A 19,896-nucleotide genomic window follows, 5' to 3' on the forward strand; every position below is an offset into this window, starting at 1 on the left:
TATCAATTGTACACTTTATAATGCATAGTAGGCCTTGTATTTTGATTTATCGAGCCCGTCCTCCAAAAATGGGGAGGTAAATGTAACAGCTCATGCAAGTGCAATTATGTACTATTCATAGCAGTCAGGAATTGTACTAATTTTCACTTAGTATTAAACCGTTGTCAAATATATTGTGAATATATGAGTTTACCTGAAAAGCTGAATAGAAAACCACAACCTAACCTAACCTTCTTAGTGTTTGGAGATATGCATTTTATTGCTTCTTAAATACAATAACCTATAGCTATATTAATATTATAGTTTTATAAAACTAATAAAACAGAACTAAAATATTTTAATAAATTGTAAAGTAACTCAGGATATTTTCAAATTTTCTATAATATCTCTATTGTGTAATAAAACTGAAAAAGAAATTCTTGATATTTAAAACCTGTGCGTAAAGAATTGAACATATCACAGATCATCACGATCTGGAGATATGCAACTTGCAACCATCACGGGCAGACGTGTTCTCGTTACTCCAGCTCTCTCTCTCTCGCACCCTAGCACTATAAGATGGGTAAATAATTGGCAGCAAGACTTGGGTCACTCTAAATAGTCAGACCTCACTATCACTCCGAACTTGCTTTATACCGAGTAGAGACGGGAGGCCATCTCCAGTGACGTGTAGTCTTTGAGACAGATCCTTCGTCACCATGCATCATAAGCACTTCAAGGTCAGGGGTCCCTTGACGATCAAGCGTTCACCAAGCCAACCCTCCTGGAGCTATTCAAGGATGCAGCTGAAGCAACAACACCTACCTAACATCGAACAAGACGGTACCAACTTTGTTTTTCGTTTCTTTAAAGAGCAGGATGTCGACAAACTGATGAGTCTAGAATATCGATTTCATTCACAGCACCACCTCATTCTCCACTTCCCACGCCAGTTGCTTCGTGCCCGTTCTGTCATTGTCAGTGAGCTCAGTTGCTGGATCATGGAGCGGATGAATGAGGCAGCTTACACTGGAGAACTTGGAGAAAACATCGAGAACGAAAACCCAGGCTTGGATGTACTTGACACCGTGATGTGCAACAGCCGCGCCTTGAAGGTCACATTCAGCACTGAACCAGACTACCCAAGTTATCACAGATGGCTTCTTCTGCTATGGAGTCCACGTCCGTCATTCGTATGAAGAAGGAAAGAATCTCCAATGTCATCCAATGCTTTCGGTGCTACGACTACTCTCACCAAACCAACAAGTGCCAACAGATCATCCAAAAATGCAGCATTTGTGCCAAAGACCACCACTATTCAATCTGCACTTCGAAAAAACCACACTGCCTGCATTGCACCGGCAAACATGTCGCAATTTCCCATCAACGTCCACGCAGACAAGGAGTTATCAAAAACCTGGAGACCCGGGAGAAATCCAAATCTTCCTCTACCAGCTCCAGCACTATATATATATAAATATTAAATATATACATATATATATATATATATATATATATATATATATATATATATATATATATATATATATATATATATATATGTGTATATATATATATATATATATATATATATATATATATATATATATATATATATATATATATATATATATGTGTGTATATATATATATATATATATATATATATATATATATATATATATATATATATATATATATATATATATATATATATATATATATATTATTAAATATGACCGAAAAAGTAAGATTAATAATTCTAACACGAATTTTCTCGATCTTTCTTACGTTTCTTTTCACTGTTGATGGTAATTAAAAAATCAATTCTCCAATATTCATTTTTATTTCTAGTCTGACGCGACACTTGAGCGCGTTTCATAAAACTTATTACATTTTCAAAGACTTTAGTTTACACACACACACACAACTTTAACTGAATAGAGCTTAAACATCTTCGAGTTTTTATACCTACATTTGGGTGAGGTGACATGTTACAACAGTTTTGGATGAGGTGAAAATAAACTTTTAACACAAGACAGGACACGAAACAATGGGTATTAAAGGTAGGTAACTGCAGAAGGCCTATTTTTATTGGCCCATATTTCTTGATGCTTCTATATTGGAGCGGAGTCTTGAAGTAGGTAGAATATAGTTGTGCATTAATTGGCTGTTGATTGCTGGTGTTGACTTGTTGATGTGTAGTACCTCGCAGATGTCAAGCCGCCTGCTATCGCTGTATCTATCGATGATTTCTGTGTTGTTTGCTAATATTTCTCTGGTGATGGTTTGGTTGTGGGTAGAGACTATATGTTCCTTAATGGAGCCCTGTTGCTTATGCATCGTTAAACGCCTGGAAAGAGATGTTGTTGTCATGCCTATATACTGAGTTTTTTGAGGCTTACAGTCCCCAAGAGGGCATTTGAAGGCATAGACGACGTTGGTCTCTTTTAAAGCGTTCTGCTTTGTGTCTGGAGAGTTTCTCATGAGTAGGCTGGCCGTTTTTTTGGTTTTATAGTAAATTGTCAGTTGTATCTTCTGATTTTTGTCTGTAGGGATAACGTTTCTACTAATAATATCTTTCAGGACCCTTTCCTCTGTTTTATGGGCTGTGGAAAAGAAGTTCCTGTAAAATAGTCTAATAGGGGGTATAGGTGTTGTGTTAGTTGTCTCTTCAGAGGTTGCATGGCGTTTCACTTTCCTTCTTATGATGTCTTCCACGAAACCATTGGAGAAGCCGTTGTTGACTAGGACCTGCCTTACCCTACAGAGTTCTTCGTCGACTTGCTTCCATTCTGAGCTGTGGCTGAGAGCACGGTCGACATAAGCGTTAACAACACCACTCTTGTACCTGTCTGGGCAGTCACTGTTGGCATTCAGGCACATTCCTATGTTTGTTTCCTTAGTGTAGACTGCAGTGTGGAAAACTCCGCTCCTTTCCATGACTGTTACATCTAGAAAGGGCAGCTTCCCATCCTTCTCCATCTCGTAAGTGAAACGCAACACAGAATTCTGCTCAAATACCTCCTTCAGCTTTTGCAGATGTCTGACATCAGGTACCTGTATAAAAATGTCGTCAACATACCTGCAGTATATCGCCGGTTTCAAGTTCATGTCGACTAAGACTTTTTGCTCGATGGTACCCATGTAGAAGTTTGCAAACAGGATACCTAGGGGAGAACCCATGGCGACCCCATCTACTTGCTTATACATGTGTCCATCCGGGCTCAAGAAGGGTGCCTCTTTAGTACAAGCTTGGAGTAGTTTCCAGTAGTAGTATGCCTTTAAATGCCCTCTTGGGGACTGTAAGCCTCAAAAAACTCAGTATATAGGCAAGACAACAACATCTCATTCCAGGCGTTAAACGATGCATAAGCAACAGGGCTTATGGGAAAACTCTTATTAGTCCCCTGGTGGGTTGAGTGTCTAAAAAGTTATAAACTTCAGCTACTGGAATAGGGTAGTCTGTGCATATATATATATATATATATATATATATATATATATATATATATATATATATATATATATATATATATATATATATATATATATATATATATATATATATATATATATACATATATATATATATATATGTCGCACCTAGTAGCCAGAACGCACTTCTCGGCCTACTATGCAAGGCCCGATTTGCCTAATAAGCCAAGTTTTCATGAATTAATTGTTTTTCGACTACCTAACCTACCTAACCTAACCTAACCTAACTTTTTCGGCTACCTAACCTAACCTAACCTAACCTATAAAGATAGGTTAGGTTAGGTTAGGTAGGGTTGGTTAGGTTCGGTCATATATCTACGTTAATTTTAACTCCAATAAAAAAAATTGACCTTATACATAATGAAATGGGAAGCTTTATCATTTCATAACAAAAAAATTAGAGAAAATATATAAATTCAGGAAAACTTGGCTTATTAGGCAAATCGGGCCTTGCATTGTAGGCCGAGAAGTGAGTTCTGGCTATTAGGTACGACATATATATATATATATATATATATATATATATATATATATATATATATATATATATATATATATATATATATATATATATATATATATATATATATATATATATATTACTTAAGGAAATTCCGTTTTTCAATTCTTGCTCCGTGGTCTGACATTGTCACAATTTTAATTACATGTTTATTTTTCGTGATTTACACACACACACACACACACACACACACACACACACACACACACACACACACACACACACACACACACACACACACACACACATATATACATATATATATATATATATATATATATATATATATATTTATATATATATATATATATATATATATATATATATATATATATATATATATATATACATATATATATATATATATATATATATATATATATATATATATATATATATATATATATATATATATATATATTATTAAATATGCCAACTGGAAGGAAGCCTTCCAGTTGCTGGAAGGCTTCTGTGCTGGCTAGGGTTCGAGTCTCCTGGTGGGAAAGTGTTCTAAAGTTGTATACTTGACTCTCGTGTTTAGGAGAGTTGTGCCTTAAGCATAGACACTGTGTCTTCCCATATTAACAGGGACTTGATGAAATTAACGTCTAAATGACCCCTCACTTGCTCTAGTGCTCTTGAGAGGTGGTGATCTTTGTGGTATTTAAATACTCCGAAATTTCCATCTCTTTTAAGGGTCTGAGCAGGTGGTGGAGAGGGTTAAGGCGTACCTGTTATGCCAGTTGCTGGAAGGCTTCTGTGCTGGCTAGGGTTCGAGTCTCCTGGTGGGAAAGTGTTCTAAAGTTGTATACTTGACTCTCGTGTTTAGGAGAGTTGTGCCTTAAGCATAGACACTGTGTCTTCCCATATTAACAGGGACTTGATGAAATTAACGTCTAAATGACCCCTCACTTGCTCTAGTGCTCTTGGGAGGTGGTGATCTTTGTGGTATTTAAATACTCCGAAATTACCATCTCTTTTAAGGGTCTGAGCAGGTGGTGGAGAGGGTTAAGGCGTACCTGTTATGCCAGTTGCTGGAAGGCTTCTGTGCTGGCTAGGGTTCGAGTCTCCTGGTGGGAAAGTGTTCTAAAGTTGTATACTTGACTCTCGTGTTTAGGAGAGTTGTGCCTTAAGCATAGACACTGTGTCTTCCCATATTAACAGGGACTTGATGAAATTAATGTCTAAATGACCCCTCACTTGCTCTAGTGCTCTTGGGAGGTGGTGATCTTTGTGGTATTTAAATACTCCGAAATTACCATCTCTTTTAAGGGTCTGAGCAGGTGGTGGAGAGGGTTAAGGCGTACCTGTTATGCCAGTTGCTGGAAGGCTTCTGTGCTGGCTAGGGTTCGAGTCTCCTGGTGGGAAAGTGTTCTAAAGTTGTATACTTGACTCTCGTGTTTAGGAGAGTTGTGCCTTAAGCATAGACACTGTGTCTTCCCATATTAACAGGGACTTGATGAAATTAACGTCTAAATGACCCCTCACTTGCTCTAGTGCTCTTGGGAGGTGGTGATCTTTGTGGTATTTAAATACTCCGAAATTACCATCTCTTTTAAGGGTCTGAGCAGGTGGTGGAGAGGGTTAAGGCGTACCTGTTATGCCAGTTGCTGGAAGGCTTCTGTGCTGGCTAGGGTTCGAGTCTCCTTGTGGGAAAGTGTTCTAAAGTTGTATACTTGACTCTCGTGTTTAGGAGAGTTGTGCCTTAAGCATAGACACTGTGTCTTCCCATATTAACAGGGACTTGATGAAATTAACGTCTAAATGACCCCTCACTTGCTCTAGTGCTCTTGGGAGGTGGTGATCTTTGTGGTATTTAAATACTCCGAAATTACCATCTCTTTTAAGGGTCTGAGCAGGTGGTGGAGAGGGTTAAGGCGTACCTGTTATGCCAGTTGCTGGAAGGCTTCTGTGCTGGCTAGGGTTCGAGTCTCCTGGTGGGAAAGTGTTCTAAAGTTGTATACTTGACTCTCGTGTTTAGGAGAGTTGTGCCTTAAGCATAGACACTGTGTCTTCCCATATTAACAGGGACTTGATGAAATTAACGTCTAAATGACCCCTCACTTGCTCTAGTGCTCTTGGGAGGTGGTGATCTTTGTGGTATTTAAATACTCCGAAATTACCATCTCTTTTAAGGGTCTGAGCAGGTGGTGGAGAGGGTTAAGGCGTACCTGTTATGCCAGTTGCTGGAAGGCTTCTGTGCTGGCTAGGGTTCGAGTCTCCTGGTGGGAAAGTGTTCTAAAGTTGTATACTTGACTCTCGTGTTTAGGAGAGTTGTGCCTTAAGCATAGACACTGTGTCTTCCCATATTAACAGGGACTTGATGAAATTAATGTCTAAATGACCCCTCACTTGCTCTAGTGCTCTTGGGAGGTGGTGATCTTTGTGGTATTTAAATACTCCGAAATTACCATCTCTTTTAAGGGTCTGAGCAGGTGGTGGAGAGGGTTAAGGCGTACCTGTTATGCCAGTTGCTGGAAGGATTCTGTGCTGGCTAGGGTTCGAGTCTCCTGGTGGGAAAGTGTTCTAAAGTTGTATACTTGACTCTCGTGTTTAGGAGAGTTGTGCCTTAAGCATAGACACTGTGTCTTCCCATATTAACAGGGACTTGATGAAATTAACGTCTAAATGACCCCTCACTTGCTCTAGTGCTCTTGGGAGGTGGTGATCTTTGTGGTATTTAAATACTCCGAAATTACCATCTCTTTTAAGGGTCTGAGCAGGTGGTGGAGAGGGTTAAGGCGTACCTGTTATGCCAGTTGCTGGAAGGCTTCTGTGCTGGCTAGGGTTCGAGTCTCCTTGTGGGAAAGTGTTCTAAAGTTGTATACTTGACTCTCGTGTTTAGGAGAGTTGTGCCTTAAGCATAGACACTGTGTCTTCCCATATTAACAGGGACTTGATGAAATTAACGTCTAAATGACCCCTCACTTGCTCTAGTGCTCTTGGGAGGTGGTGATCTTTGTGGTATTTAAATACTCCGAAATTACCATCTCTTTTAAGGGTCTGAGCAGGTGGTGGAGAGGGTTAAGGCGTACCTGTTATGCCAGTTGCTGGAAGGCTTCTGTGCTGGCTAGGGTTCGAGTCTCCTGGTGGGAAAGTGTTCTAAAGTTGTATACTTGACTCTCGTGTTTAGGAGAGTTGTGCCTTAAGCATAGACACTGTGTCTTCCCATATTAACAGGGACTTGATGAAATTAACGTCTAAATGACCCTTCACTTGCTCTAGTGCTCTTGGGAGGTGGTGATCTTTGTGGTATTTAAATACTCCGAAATTACCATCTCTTTTAAGGGTCTGAGCAGGTGGTGGAGAGGGTTAAGGCGTACCTGTTATGCCAGTTGCTGGAAGGCTTCTGTGCTGGCTAGGGTTCGAGTCTCCTGGTGGGAAAGTGTTCTAAAGTTGTATACTTGACTCTCGTGTTTAGGAGAGTTGTGCCTTAAGCATAGACACTGTGTCTTCCCATATTAACAGGGACTTGATGAAATTAACGTCTAAATGACCCCTCACTTGCTCTAGTGCTCTTGGGAGGTGGTGATCTTTGTGGTATTTAAATACTCCGAAATTACCATCTCTTTTAAGGGTCTGAGCAGGTGGTGGAGAGGGTTAAGACGTACCTGTTATGCCAGTTGCTGGAAGGCTTCTGTGCTGGCTAGGGTTCGAGTCTCCTGGTGGGAAAGTGTTCTAAAGTTGTATACTTGACTCTCGTGTTTAGGAGAGTTGTGCCTTAAGCATAGACACTGTGTCTTCCCATATTAACAGGGACTTGATGAAATTAACGTCTAAATGACCCCTCACTTGCTCTAGTGCTCTTGGGAGGTGGTGATCTTTGTGGTATTTAAATACTCCGAAATTACCATCTCTTTTAAGGGTCTGAGCAGGTGGTGGAGAGGGTTAAGGCGTACCTGTTATGCCAGTTGCTGGAAGGCTTCTGTGCTGGCTAGGGTTCGAGTCTCCTGGTGGGAAAGTGTTCTAAAGTTGTATACTTGACTCTCGTGTTTAGGAGAGTTGTGCCTTAAGCATAGACACTGTGTCTTCCCATATTAACAGGGACTTGATGAAATTAACGTCTAAATGACCCCTCACTTGCTCTAGTGCTCTTGGGAGGTGGTGATCTTTGTGGTATTTAAATACTCCGAAATTACCATCTCTTTTAAGGGTCTGAGCAGGTGGTGGAGAGGGTTAAGGCGTACCTGTTATGCCAGTTGCTGGAAGGCTTCTGTGCTGGCTAGGGTTCGAGTCTCCTGGTGAGAAAGTGTTCTAAAGTTGTATACTTGACTCTCGTGTTTAGGAGAGTTGTGCCTTAAGCATAGACACTGTGTCTTCCCATATTAACAGGGACTTGATGAAATTAACGTCTAAATGACCCCTCACTTGCTCTAGTGCTCTTGGGAGGTGGTGATCTTTGTGGTATTTAAATACTCCGAAATTACCATCTCTTTTAAGGGTCTGAGCAGGTGGTGGAGAGGGTTAAGGCGTACCTGTTATGCCAGTTGCTGGAAGGCTTCTGTGCTGGCTAGGGTTCGAGTCTCCTGGTGGGAAAGTGTTCTAAAGTTGTGTATATATATATATATATATATATATATATATATATATATATATATATATATATATATATATATATATATATACTTATAAATAAATTTACTTATTTATTTTCAGGTTCTAGCTATGTTAGCCAGAGGTGAACTGTACAGTGTCTCAGATGGTTGGAGAGGCCCCACCTATGTTGCCTGTGGTAAGTGGTAGATCATCGAAGGGACAAAGAGGTAAGTGACATTCACATACACACAGCTGGAGAGGGAGAGATCAGTAACAATATGCATCTTACCAGAGCCTGATTGAGACACATGGTAAATAAGGGGATAAATAGAATTAAATTAAATAACATAAATTCTACTCAAGAGAGATTTCTACAGTAGTATATTTCAATACTTTTTCAACCCTATGAGGCATTTACACATTGAGTAGGCAAGAGTAACTAGTCCACCTAGTCCCTAGTCCCCGCTAGTAATTAGTCCCCCACTTCCTCAAACAGATATGGAAATGCAGCCGCATGAACAAATACTCGTCTGGGAAAACGAACACAGCCAAACTTTCATGAGTAGCATAAGACATGTTCACAAATGCAGATGGAATTTCTATGAAAGGAATAATTACAGGAAAGAGTAGCAGAGGTACAACCGTACATGATCGCAAAAAATGAAACGAAACTAATAAGCGTTATAGGAAATGTAATCTTCCCAAGAGGGTATCATGTAATAAGGATAGATAGGGACCACAGAGGGGGTAATGGTGTAGCTCTCTTGTTACAGCTACACTGGGGCTTTGAAAAAACAAAAATAACAGAGGGAGTTGACTAGCAAGAGCATATACTAGGGATAACAACAGTGAGAGGGGTGAAGCTAGTGGTAGCAGTGATTTACATTCTCCCCACCAAACAATAGAAGGCCAAGTGAAGAATACGACAGATGCAATAGGAATAGGTAGAGGCGTGTGAAACAGCAGCCATAGAAGCAAGGGAAACTGGAGCTAATATCTTAATACTGTGGGACTTCAACCTCAGGGAAATGGACTGGATAAATAAAGAACCACGTGGGGCTGATGAGACATGGAGAGCAAAACTGATAGACATTGCAAACATTTCTTAAATCAACATGTCACAGAAACAACAAGAGTGAGAGAAGATCTACCAGAAACACTGGACTTGGTGTTTTCCCAAAATGAAGCTCATGTTGAATAAATAGAGCATGAGATGTCTCTAGAAGCTAGTGACCACTGCACTGTCAGGCTTTAATACTTAGTGAAGCTGAAGGAATTGGCTACACAAAGAAACCAATTAAAGAAGAAGAGAGATATTACAGACGTGGGGACTACGATGGGATGCGTGTCATTCTGCAGAAATACAATGGGATATAGAAATGGAAGGGAAGACAGCAAACAAGATGATGGAACTCATTGCTCGGAAATGTTTCGATGCCACGGAACTGGTCATACCACTCAAGAAGGTAGTGGATGAAAACAAAATAAAGTATACCCCTGGTTCAATAGGCGTTGCAAGGAGGCTAAAGAAATTGCAAGAAACTGGAAAAAATACCGAAATTAAGATAAATGGGAAAACAGAACAATATTTAGGCACTAAAGAGAACAAGGAATAAAAACACCCGAATCAGGTGAAATGCCAAAAGACAATATGAAAACGACATTGCTTCAAAAGCTAAGGAACAACGAAAGCTGTTTTATAGCGATATATGGAGAAATCTACAGAGAGAGAACATGTACTCAGATTGAGGGAACAAGGAAGACTTCTCACAGAGAATGATAAGGAGGTATGCGAGGAACCCAACAAAAGATTTCAGGAAGTCTTTACACTAGAACCAGCATGGAGACCATTGTTGCAAGATGAAAGGCCAGAATAAATACTGGATGGCATTGTAGTCATGGTAGAAGAGGTAAAATTAAAATCCCGAGGGAATTAGGTGGAAGAAAATCAATGGAGCCAGACCTAATCTCATAAGGCTGCAGAGGATCACTGCAGATGCACGCATTGTCTGCATTTTTTAATAAAATCCTGGTGACAGGAAGTCTCCCAGATGACTGGACAAAGGTAAATTTAGTCCCAATATTCAAAAAACGTGGGATAGAATAGAGGCACTAGACTACAGGCCAGTATCATTGACAAAAATTCCTTGTAAAGTGCCGGGGAAAATAATCAAGTCGAGAATGGTGGAGCATCTTGAAGGATCGACTTTGTGACAAAAAATCTGCATGGAATTTAGAAATGGAAAATCGTGCTTGAAAAATTTGATTGAGCTTTATGCCAAGGTTACTAAAATTAGTGAGGAAAAGGAAGGCTGGATAGATTGTATTTTCTAGATTGTCAAAAGGCATTTGATACTGTTTCCCATGTAAGACTGTTGTACAAGATGAAGAAGCAGGATGTGATAACTGGGAAAACACCAAACTGGGTAGGAGAGTATCTGAAGGACAGAATGCAAAGAGTCACAGTCAGAGAGGAGGTTTACAGCTGGAGGAATGTCAGAAGTTGGGTCCCACATGGCTCTGTTCTCGAACCACTGCTGGTCCTAATTTATGTGAACGACCTGCCCGAGGGAGTGAATCAGAGATTTCAATATTTGCATATGATGCAAAGTAGACGAAGAACGTGAAAACAGATGATGAATGCAGAAAGTTACAGGAGGACCATCACAAACTCTAGGAGTGGTCAGACAAATGGCTGCTAGAGTAGAGTCATTAGTCATTACCCAAACAAGTGTAAGGAAATGTGGATGGGAAAGTAAGAGGAGGTCAGAAGACATCTACAGCATAAGGGTATGACAGTTACAGAAATCAGAAAGAGAGAAGGGGTCTGGGAGTGGTTATAATTATATAAGACACTTACACCAGAGGCAAACAAAAATAGGGTAACATCGGCAGCATATGGGACGTTGTCAAATACAAGAACATCGCTTAGGAACATGAATCAGTTCTATTTTATAGCAATCTTCACAATATTTGTGCAACCAATATTAGAATATTGGTTGCACAGATCACCGGCATGGAATTCGCAGCTTGTGAAACGAAGCCAAAATAGAAAAAGTACAGATGTTTACAAGGAGATTAGTGCCAGAGCTAAGAGTGCTATGCTACGAACATACACTAATGGAACTAGATCTCACGATGCTAAAGGATAGAAGGAGCTGAATGGGATAAGATCACAACTTTCAAGTTACTGAAATGAATAGATCTCGCGGACGTAAGATAATCTCTTCAGACTGAGAAAAAGCAGAACAAGAGGACACAGGTTTAGGCTACAAAAACAAATGAGCTGAAGGGACGTAAGAATATACGCCTACCCTGTACGTGTAGTTAGCAAATGGAATGTTCTTTTAGAGGAAGTTGTGGAAGCCATCTCCATCAACAACTTCAAGGCCTGATTTGACATACAACTTGAAAGTCAGAGTAGTTAATTTGTAACACAACAGGTACAAAGTTAGTAGGCGGGGCATAAACAGCAAGACCTCACTACCCTGTAGACACTAATGGGTAAGTACACAAACACACACACACAAACACACAGGAGGAGAGAGCAAGGGCAGCAGAGGCAAGGAGGAAGTGCAGGGAGAGAGGCGTAAACCAGGAAATCACAGCCCCCAACACAACAGTCTCAGAGACAAGAGGGGAACCCACAACCAGCATCCCAGCAACACCAGAGGAGAGAGCAACACCACCACCCTCCTCTGCATAGAAACCCTCCCATCCCCTCACCCTACCTGCCCCCACCCAAATGCTCACCCAACTCCTCCCTCCCCCCCCCACCCCATTCTGACCCTGTCACCCCTCCCCCATTCCCATCATGTTCCCCCTCCCACCTTCCCCCCCTGTCCCCCTCCCTCCTTCATCCCATACCCTCCCTATCTCTCCTCACCCCCCCATATCCTCCATGTCCCCTCTTTCTCCTTAACCCACACCGTGCCTGTCCCCCCTTCCCTTAAACCCCCACCCCCCACCCCAAAATCCTCTGAGACCCTGCAAACCACCTCACAGATCTTCTCACCCAAGGAACAGCTTCCCACACCAACAGAATGCTTGCCAAGAAAGGGACATGAATATGAACAGAAGAAAGTGAGCTTCAAGACAATGTACACTAACATAGATGGAATTTCAAATAAAACAAGTGAACTCGGAGAATGGGCACAAGAAGATAACCCAGACATAATAGCACTCACAGAAACAAAGCTAACGAAAACCATATCAAACGCAGTGTTTCCACAGGGCTACTATGAAGTGAGGAAAGAGAGAGAAGGGAGAGGAGGAGGTGGTGTAGCATTGCTATTAAGAGAAGGTTGGAGTTTTGAAGAGATAGTAATTCAGAACTGTGAAGGTTTCAGTGACTACATATCAGGCACCATAGCAACTGGAGGACAGAAAATTATAAGTAGTAGTCATATATAACCCCCCACCGAATGACAGAAGACCCAGACAGGAATATGATAGAAACAACCTGGCCACCATCAATATAATAGAGAGAGCAGCTTCTGTGGCTAGCAGGAACGGATCCAGACTACTAATCATGGGAGACATCAACCATGGGAAGATAGATTGGGGGAACAGAGACCCACATGGAGGCCCAGACACATGGAGAGCTAAGCTGCTGGATGTGGCAACAAGAAACTTTCTAAGTCAACACATCAAGGGACCGACAAGAATGAGAGGAGGGGATGAACCAGCCTTGCTTGATATGATATTTACCCTAAATGAGTCAGATATAAAGGAATTTAAGTTGAAAGCCTCCTTGGGAATGAGTGATAATAGTGTATTGAACTTTGAGTACCTGGTTGAGCTAGGAATTATCACCCCCCCAAAAAAACTGGGAAACAAAGGTCTGGCATACCGAAAGGGAAACTATGAGGAGATGAATAAATTCCTAAGGAATATACATTGGTACACAGAACTCAGAACCAAGTCCGTACAAGACATGATGGACTATGTCACCCAAAAGTGTCAGGAGGCTGTAAGCAGGTTTGTCCGAGCCCGACAGGAATAAACAGAGAAGCAAAAGAAGAATCCGTGGTTTAATAGGGAATGTATGAAAGCAAAGGCGCTGAACAAAAGGGCATGGAGGAACTTCCTTAATAACAGAACACCAGAAAGTAGAGAGAGATACCAGAGGACCAGGAACGAGTACGTTAGTGTGAGAAGAGCAACTGAGAAAAGGTATGAAAATGGTATAGCTAATAAAGCCAAGACCAAACCAAACCTACTACACAGTTACATCAGGAGGAAGACAACAGTAAAAGAACAAGTGATGAAACTTAGGATGGGCGAGGACAGGTACAGAGAGAATGACAAAGAGGTGTGTGAAGAACTCAACAAAAGGTTCCAGGAGGTCTTTACAATAGAACAGGGAGAAGTCACGGCGCAAGGAGAGGTGGCAGCAAACCAGGTGACCTTGGAAAGGTTCGAAATTACAAGATGATAAGGTCAAGAAGCGCCTATTGGAGCTGGACGTGAGAAAAGCTGTTGGGCCAGACGGAATCTCACCACGGGTACTGAAAGAGTGTGCAGGAGCACTTTGCTTCTCACTCTCCATAGTGTATAGTAGGTCACTGGAAACGGGAGACCTACCAAAAATATGGAAGACTGTTAATGTAGTCCCAATATACAAAAAGGGTGAAAGACAAGAGGCACTGAACTAGAGGCCAGTGTCCTTAACTTGTATACCATGCAAGGTGATGGAGAAGATTGTGAGAAAAAACCTAGTAACACATCTGGAGAGAAGAGACTTTGTGACAATCCCATCAACATGGGTTCAGGGAGGGTAAATCTTGCCTACAGGCTTGACAGAATTCTACAATAAGGTGACAAAAATTAAGCAAGAAAGAGAACGATGGGCGGACAGCATTTTTTGTACTGTCAGAATGCCTTTGACACAGTACCCCATAAAAGGTTGATGCATAAGCTGGAGAAATAGGCAGGGAGTAACTGGTAGGGCGCTCCAGTGGATAAGGGAATACCTAAGCAATAGGAAGCAGAGAGTTATAGTGAGGGGTGAGACCTCAAAATGGCGTGATGTCACCAGTGGAGTCCCACAGGGCTCTGTACTCGGATATATCCTGTTTCTGATATACGTAAATGATCTCCAAGAGGGTATAGACTCATTCCTCTCAATGTTTGCTGACGACGCCAAAATTATGAGAAGGATTAAGACAGAGGACAGCTTGAGGCTTCAAGAAGACCAGGACAAGCTGCAGGAATGATCGAACAAATGGTTGTTAGAGTTTAGCCCAAGCAAATGCAATGTAATTAAGATAGGTGTAGGGAGCAAGAGTTCAGATACAAGGTATCATTTGGGAGATGAAATACTTCAAGAGTCAGAGAGAGAAAAAGACCTGGGGTTTGATATCACACCATGACCTGGCCCCTGAAGGTCATATCAAGAGGATAACATCGGCGGCATATGGCAGGTTGGCTAACATAAGAACGGCCTTTAGAAACTTGTGTAAGGAATCCTTCAGAACTTTGTATAACAAATATGTCAGATCAATCCTGGAGTATGCGGCTCAAGCATGGAGTCCATATCTAGTCAAGCATAAGGCTAAACTGGAAAAGGTTCAAAGGTTTGCCACCAGACTAGAACCCGACGGTGAGAGGTATGAGCTACGAGGAGAGAATACGGGAATTAAACCTCACTTCGTTGGAAGACAGAAGAGTTAGGGGGACATGATCACCACACTCAAAATTCTCAAGGGAATCGACAGGATTGATAAAGACAGGCTATTTAACACAAGGGACATACGCACTAGGGGACACAGGTGGAAACTGAGTGCCCAAATGAGCCACAGAGTTATTAGAAAGAACTTTTTTAGTGTCAGAGTGGTTGTCAAATGGAATGCATTAGGAAGTGATATGGTGGAGGTTGGCTCCATACACAGTTTCAAGTGTAGATATGATAGAGCCCAATAGGCATCAGGAACCTGTACACCTGTTGATTGACGGTTGAGAAGCGGGACCAAAGCGCCAGAGCTCAACCCCCGCAAGCAAAAACTAGGTGAGTACACGCACAAACGAGTTGACTCATTCCTCTTAATGTTTGCTGATGATGCAAAAATTATGAGAAGAATCAAGAAAGGTGAAGATAAACAGAGACTACAGGACGACCTGGACCAACTGGAGGAATGGTCTAGAAAGTGGCTACTAAAGTTACACTTTACCCAATAAAGTGAAAAGTAATGAAATTAGGCGAAAGGAGCAGAAGGCTGAACACATGGCACCATCTGGGAGGTGAAATTCTACAAGAGTTAAATAGAGATAAAGATTCTGGGGGTTGATATCACAGTGAACCTGCCATCAGATGACCACATCAAAAGATATCATCAGCAGCATAAGCTAGTTTGCCAACGTAAGAATTGCCTTTAGAAACTTGAGAAACAAATCGTTCAGGAACATGTTTACCATTTATATCAGACCCATCCTAGAATATGCAGCTCCAGTCTGGAATCCATAGCCACCAGACTCGTCCCGGAACTGAGAGATATGAGCTACTAAGAATGGCTAAAGGAGCTGAAACTCACGTCCTTGGGAAAACAGAGGAGTAGCGGGTATAACCACCTACCAAATTCTCAGGGGAATTGACAGGGTGAACAAAGACAAATTCTTTAGCACGGGAGGGACACGAATAAGGGGACACAGGTGGAAACTTAGTACCCAAATGAGCCACAAAAATAATAAAAATATTTTTTCAGTCTCAGAGTAGCTAACAGATGGAACGCATTAGGAAGTGATGTGGTGGAGGATGACTCCATACACAGTTTCAAATGTAGATATGATAGAGCCCAGTAGGCTCAGGAATCTGTACACCAGTTGATTGACGGTTGAGAGGTGGGACCAAACAACCAAAGCTCAACCCCCCCGCAAGCAAAACTAGGTGAGTACAATTAGGTGAGCACCCACACAAACAAACACACACACACACACACACACACCTCCCCCCTCTCTCCCTCACCCCGTCTCTCCCTCACCCCATCTCTCTCCTTCTCCTCTCTCTCCCTCTCTCCTCCCACTCTCTCTCCCTCCCTCCTCTCTCTCCATCTTCTCCCCCCCTCCCCATCTACTCTCTTCTCACTTCAGTGGAAGGGTCGGATCGCCCCCACCCACCCATTTATCTCTCCCTTTATCACTCCCTTTCTCTCTCTCTCTTTCTCTCTCTCTTCTCTCTCTCTCTCTCTCTCTCTCATTCTCTCTCTCTCTCTCTCTCTCTCTCTCTCTCTCTCTCTCTCTCTCTCTCTCTCTCTCTCTCTCTCTCTCTCTCTCTCTCTCTCTCTCTCTCTCTCTCTCTCTTCTCTCTCCCTCCCTCCCTCCCTCCCCCATCCCGCTCTGCCCTCCTGACAAATCCTATCACGGCACACCTATAGGAATAGGGGCAAGCATGACAGCCAGAGGTACCAGGGGAACAGTGAAAAGTCAAGGTGACGAAATGAAGTAAATGTTCGCCCAGTTTCTGGAGTACATCAAGAGTGAGATGCAAGAAATGATGCAGGAAATGAAGAACGAAATAAGCAACCTGAAAAGAGAGCTGACAGCAGCAAAGGAGGAGATTAGAGCCCTCAAAGAGAATGGTATCGAGGCTGAGACTCAGAAAATCATCCTAGGGAGAAGGTGGTAATAGTTTTTTTGATGAAGAATGCCACAATAAAAGCAACATTTGTAGAAATACTAAAAAAAATACCTAAAAATATATAAAACAATAAATAAAAAATAAAAAAGTAATGACTGCAGTGATGGAGGTGGTCATGAAAGCAGCCACCTTACAGGAGGCATTATGCTCCACTAGCCAACTGCTGGAAAGGAACAGATCAGTGGTTGCTGTGGGTATTAAAGAGCAGGAAGGCTCTAATAGGACAGAGTGGAATGTCAAGGACAAAGCAGCAGTGAATGAAGTACTAAAGGCACTAGACATGGAAGGGGCTGAGCATAGCATTGAGAAGGTTTTCAGGCTAGGTTGGTACAACAAAGACCGAGACCGAATGATAAAGATAGTGTTTGCAAACGAGAGCACAAAGGAGAAGATTCTATCAAGGAAGAGCTCCCTGAAAAACATTGAAAAATTCAAAACTGTATTCCTCCAGAGAGACATGACAAGGGAGGAGAGAGCCGTGACAACAGAAGCAAGGAAGAGGTGCAGGGCGAGAGGGGAAAACCAGGAAGTCACAGCTCTCAACACAACACCCCCAGAGGCGAGGAGGGAACCCACAACCAGCTACCCAGTAGCACCAGAGGGGAGGACAACCCCGCCACCCTCCTCTTCATTGAAAATCCCCCTACCCCAAACCCTCCCTGCCCCCACTCAAATGTTCAGCCAAATCTACCTCCCCCCCACCCTTCTACCCCTCCCCTCCTCCCGCCGAGTTCCTCCCTCCCCCCTTTTCCTTCCCGTCCTCCCTCCCCTTTCACCCTATACCCTCCCTGTCCATGCCCCCTTCACTGGATCCCCCGCCCCTCATCCCAGTATCCTCTGAGACCCTGTTATCCACCTCACAGGTCCTCACACCCATGGAACAGCTTCCGCCTACCAGCAGAACACTCACCAAGGAGGCGATTTGAGAAGGGACAGAAGAAAGTGAGCCTCAAAGCAATGTACACTAACTATAGATGGAATTACAAATAAAGCAAATGAGCTTGGAGAACAGGTACTAGAGGAAAACCCAGACATAATAGCCCTCACAGAAGCAAAGCTAACGAAAACGATAACAAACGCAGTGTTCCCACAGGATTATTATGTTATGAGGAAAGAGAGGGAAGGAAGAGGTGGGGGTGGTGTAGCTCTGTTGGTAAGAAAAGGCTGGGATTTTGAGGAGATGGTTATTCAGGGCATTGAAGGTTTCAGTGACTACATAGCAGGTACCATAACAAATGGAGGGAAAAAATTATAGTCGTAATCATATATAATCCACCACCAATTGACAGAAGACCTAGACAGGAATATGATAGAAACAACATGGCCACCATTAACATAATAGAAAGAACAGCTTCTGTTGCTAGCATGAATGGATCTGGACTACTAATTATGGGAGAATTCAACCATGGGAAGAAAGATTGGGAGAACAGAGACCTGCATGGAGGACCAGAAACATGGAGAGCTAAGCTGCTGGATGTGGCAACAAGAAACTTTCTAAGCCAGCTCATCAAAGAACCAACAAGAATGAGCGGAGAAGATGAACCAGCAATGCTTGATTTGATATTTACCCTAAATGAGTGGGATATAAGGGAAGTTAAGATGGAAGCGCTCTTGGGAATGAGTGACCACAGTGTATTGAACTTTGAGTACCTGGTAGAGCTAGGAATTATCTCCCCCAAAAGAGAACTAGGAATCAACAGGCTGGCATACCGAAAGGGGAATTATGAACAGATGAGAAGTTTCCTAAGTGAAATACCTTGGGACACAGACCTCAGAGATAAGACTGTACAGGGTATGATGGACTATGTTACCCAAAAGTATCAGGAGGCAGTAAACAGGTTCATCCCGGCCCAAAGGAAAAAATCCGAGAAGCAACAGAAGAATCCATATATAATAGGGCATGTATGGAAGTGAAGAAACTGAACAAAAGGGCGTGGAGGAACTTCCGGAATAACAGAACACCAGAAAGCAGAGAGAGATACCAGAGAACCAGGAATGAGTACGTCAGGGTGAGAAGAGAAGCACAGAAAGTTTTTGAAAATGATATAGCAAACAAAGCCAAGACCGAACCAAAGCTACTCCACAGTCACATCAGAAGGAAAACAACAGTGAAAGAACAGGTATTGAAACTTAGAACAAGCGAGGGACAGGTATACAGAGAATGACAGAGAGGTGTGTGAGGAACTCAACAAGAGGTTCCAGGAGGTCTTCACAATAGAACAAGGTGAGGTCACTGTGCTAGGAGAAAAGGAGGTAAACCAGGCGGCCTTGGAAGAGTTCGAAATTACGAGAGAGGAGGTCAAGAGACACCTGCTGGATCTGGATGTTAGAAAGGCTGTTGGTTCAGACGGGATCTCACCATGGATACTGAAAGAGTGTGCAGAGGCACTTTGCTTGCCACTCTCCATAGCTGTATAGTAAAGTCACTGGAGACAGGAGTACCTACCAGAAATATGGAAGACAGGCGAATGTGGATCCCAATATACAAAAAGGGCGACAGGGAAGAGGCACTGAACTACAGGCCAGTGTCCTTGACTTGTATACCATGCAAGGTGATGGAGAAGATCGTGAGAAAAAACCTGGTAACACATCTGGAGGGAAGGGACTTCGTGACAAATCGTCCAACATGGGTTCAGGGAGGGTAAATCTTGCCTGACTGGCCTAATAGAAGTTCTACGACCAGGTGACAAAGATTAAGCAAGAAAGAGAGGCCTGGGCGGACTGCATTT

At 42.3% G+C, this 19,896-nt stretch overlaps 1 protein-coding gene across 4 annotated transcripts in view; it reads left to right on the forward strand.

Moving 5' to 3' along the window:
- The window catches only part of LOC123748174 (metalloreductase STEAP4-like), a 293,870-nt gene that overhangs the window by 257,810 nt on the left and 16,164 nt on the right, over positions 1 to 19,896 (forward strand). For all 4 annotated transcript variants that reach the window (XM_069324221.1, XM_069324217.1, XM_069324222.1 and 1 more), the window contains one exon: positions 8,653 to 8,728. In XM_069324221.1, the coding sequence (XP_069180322.1) occupies positions 8,653 to 8,728 (76 nt within the window). The remainder of the gene's footprint in view (positions 1 to 8,652; positions 8,729 to 19,896) is intronic.

The sequence above is a fragment of the Procambarus clarkii genome, chromosome 2, assembly GCF_040958095.1.
Source record: "Procambarus clarkii isolate CNS0578487 chromosome 2, FALCON_Pclarkii_2.0, whole genome shotgun sequence".
Lineage (NCBI taxonomy): Eukaryota > Metazoa > Arthropoda > Malacostraca > Decapoda > Cambaridae > Procambarus > Procambarus clarkii.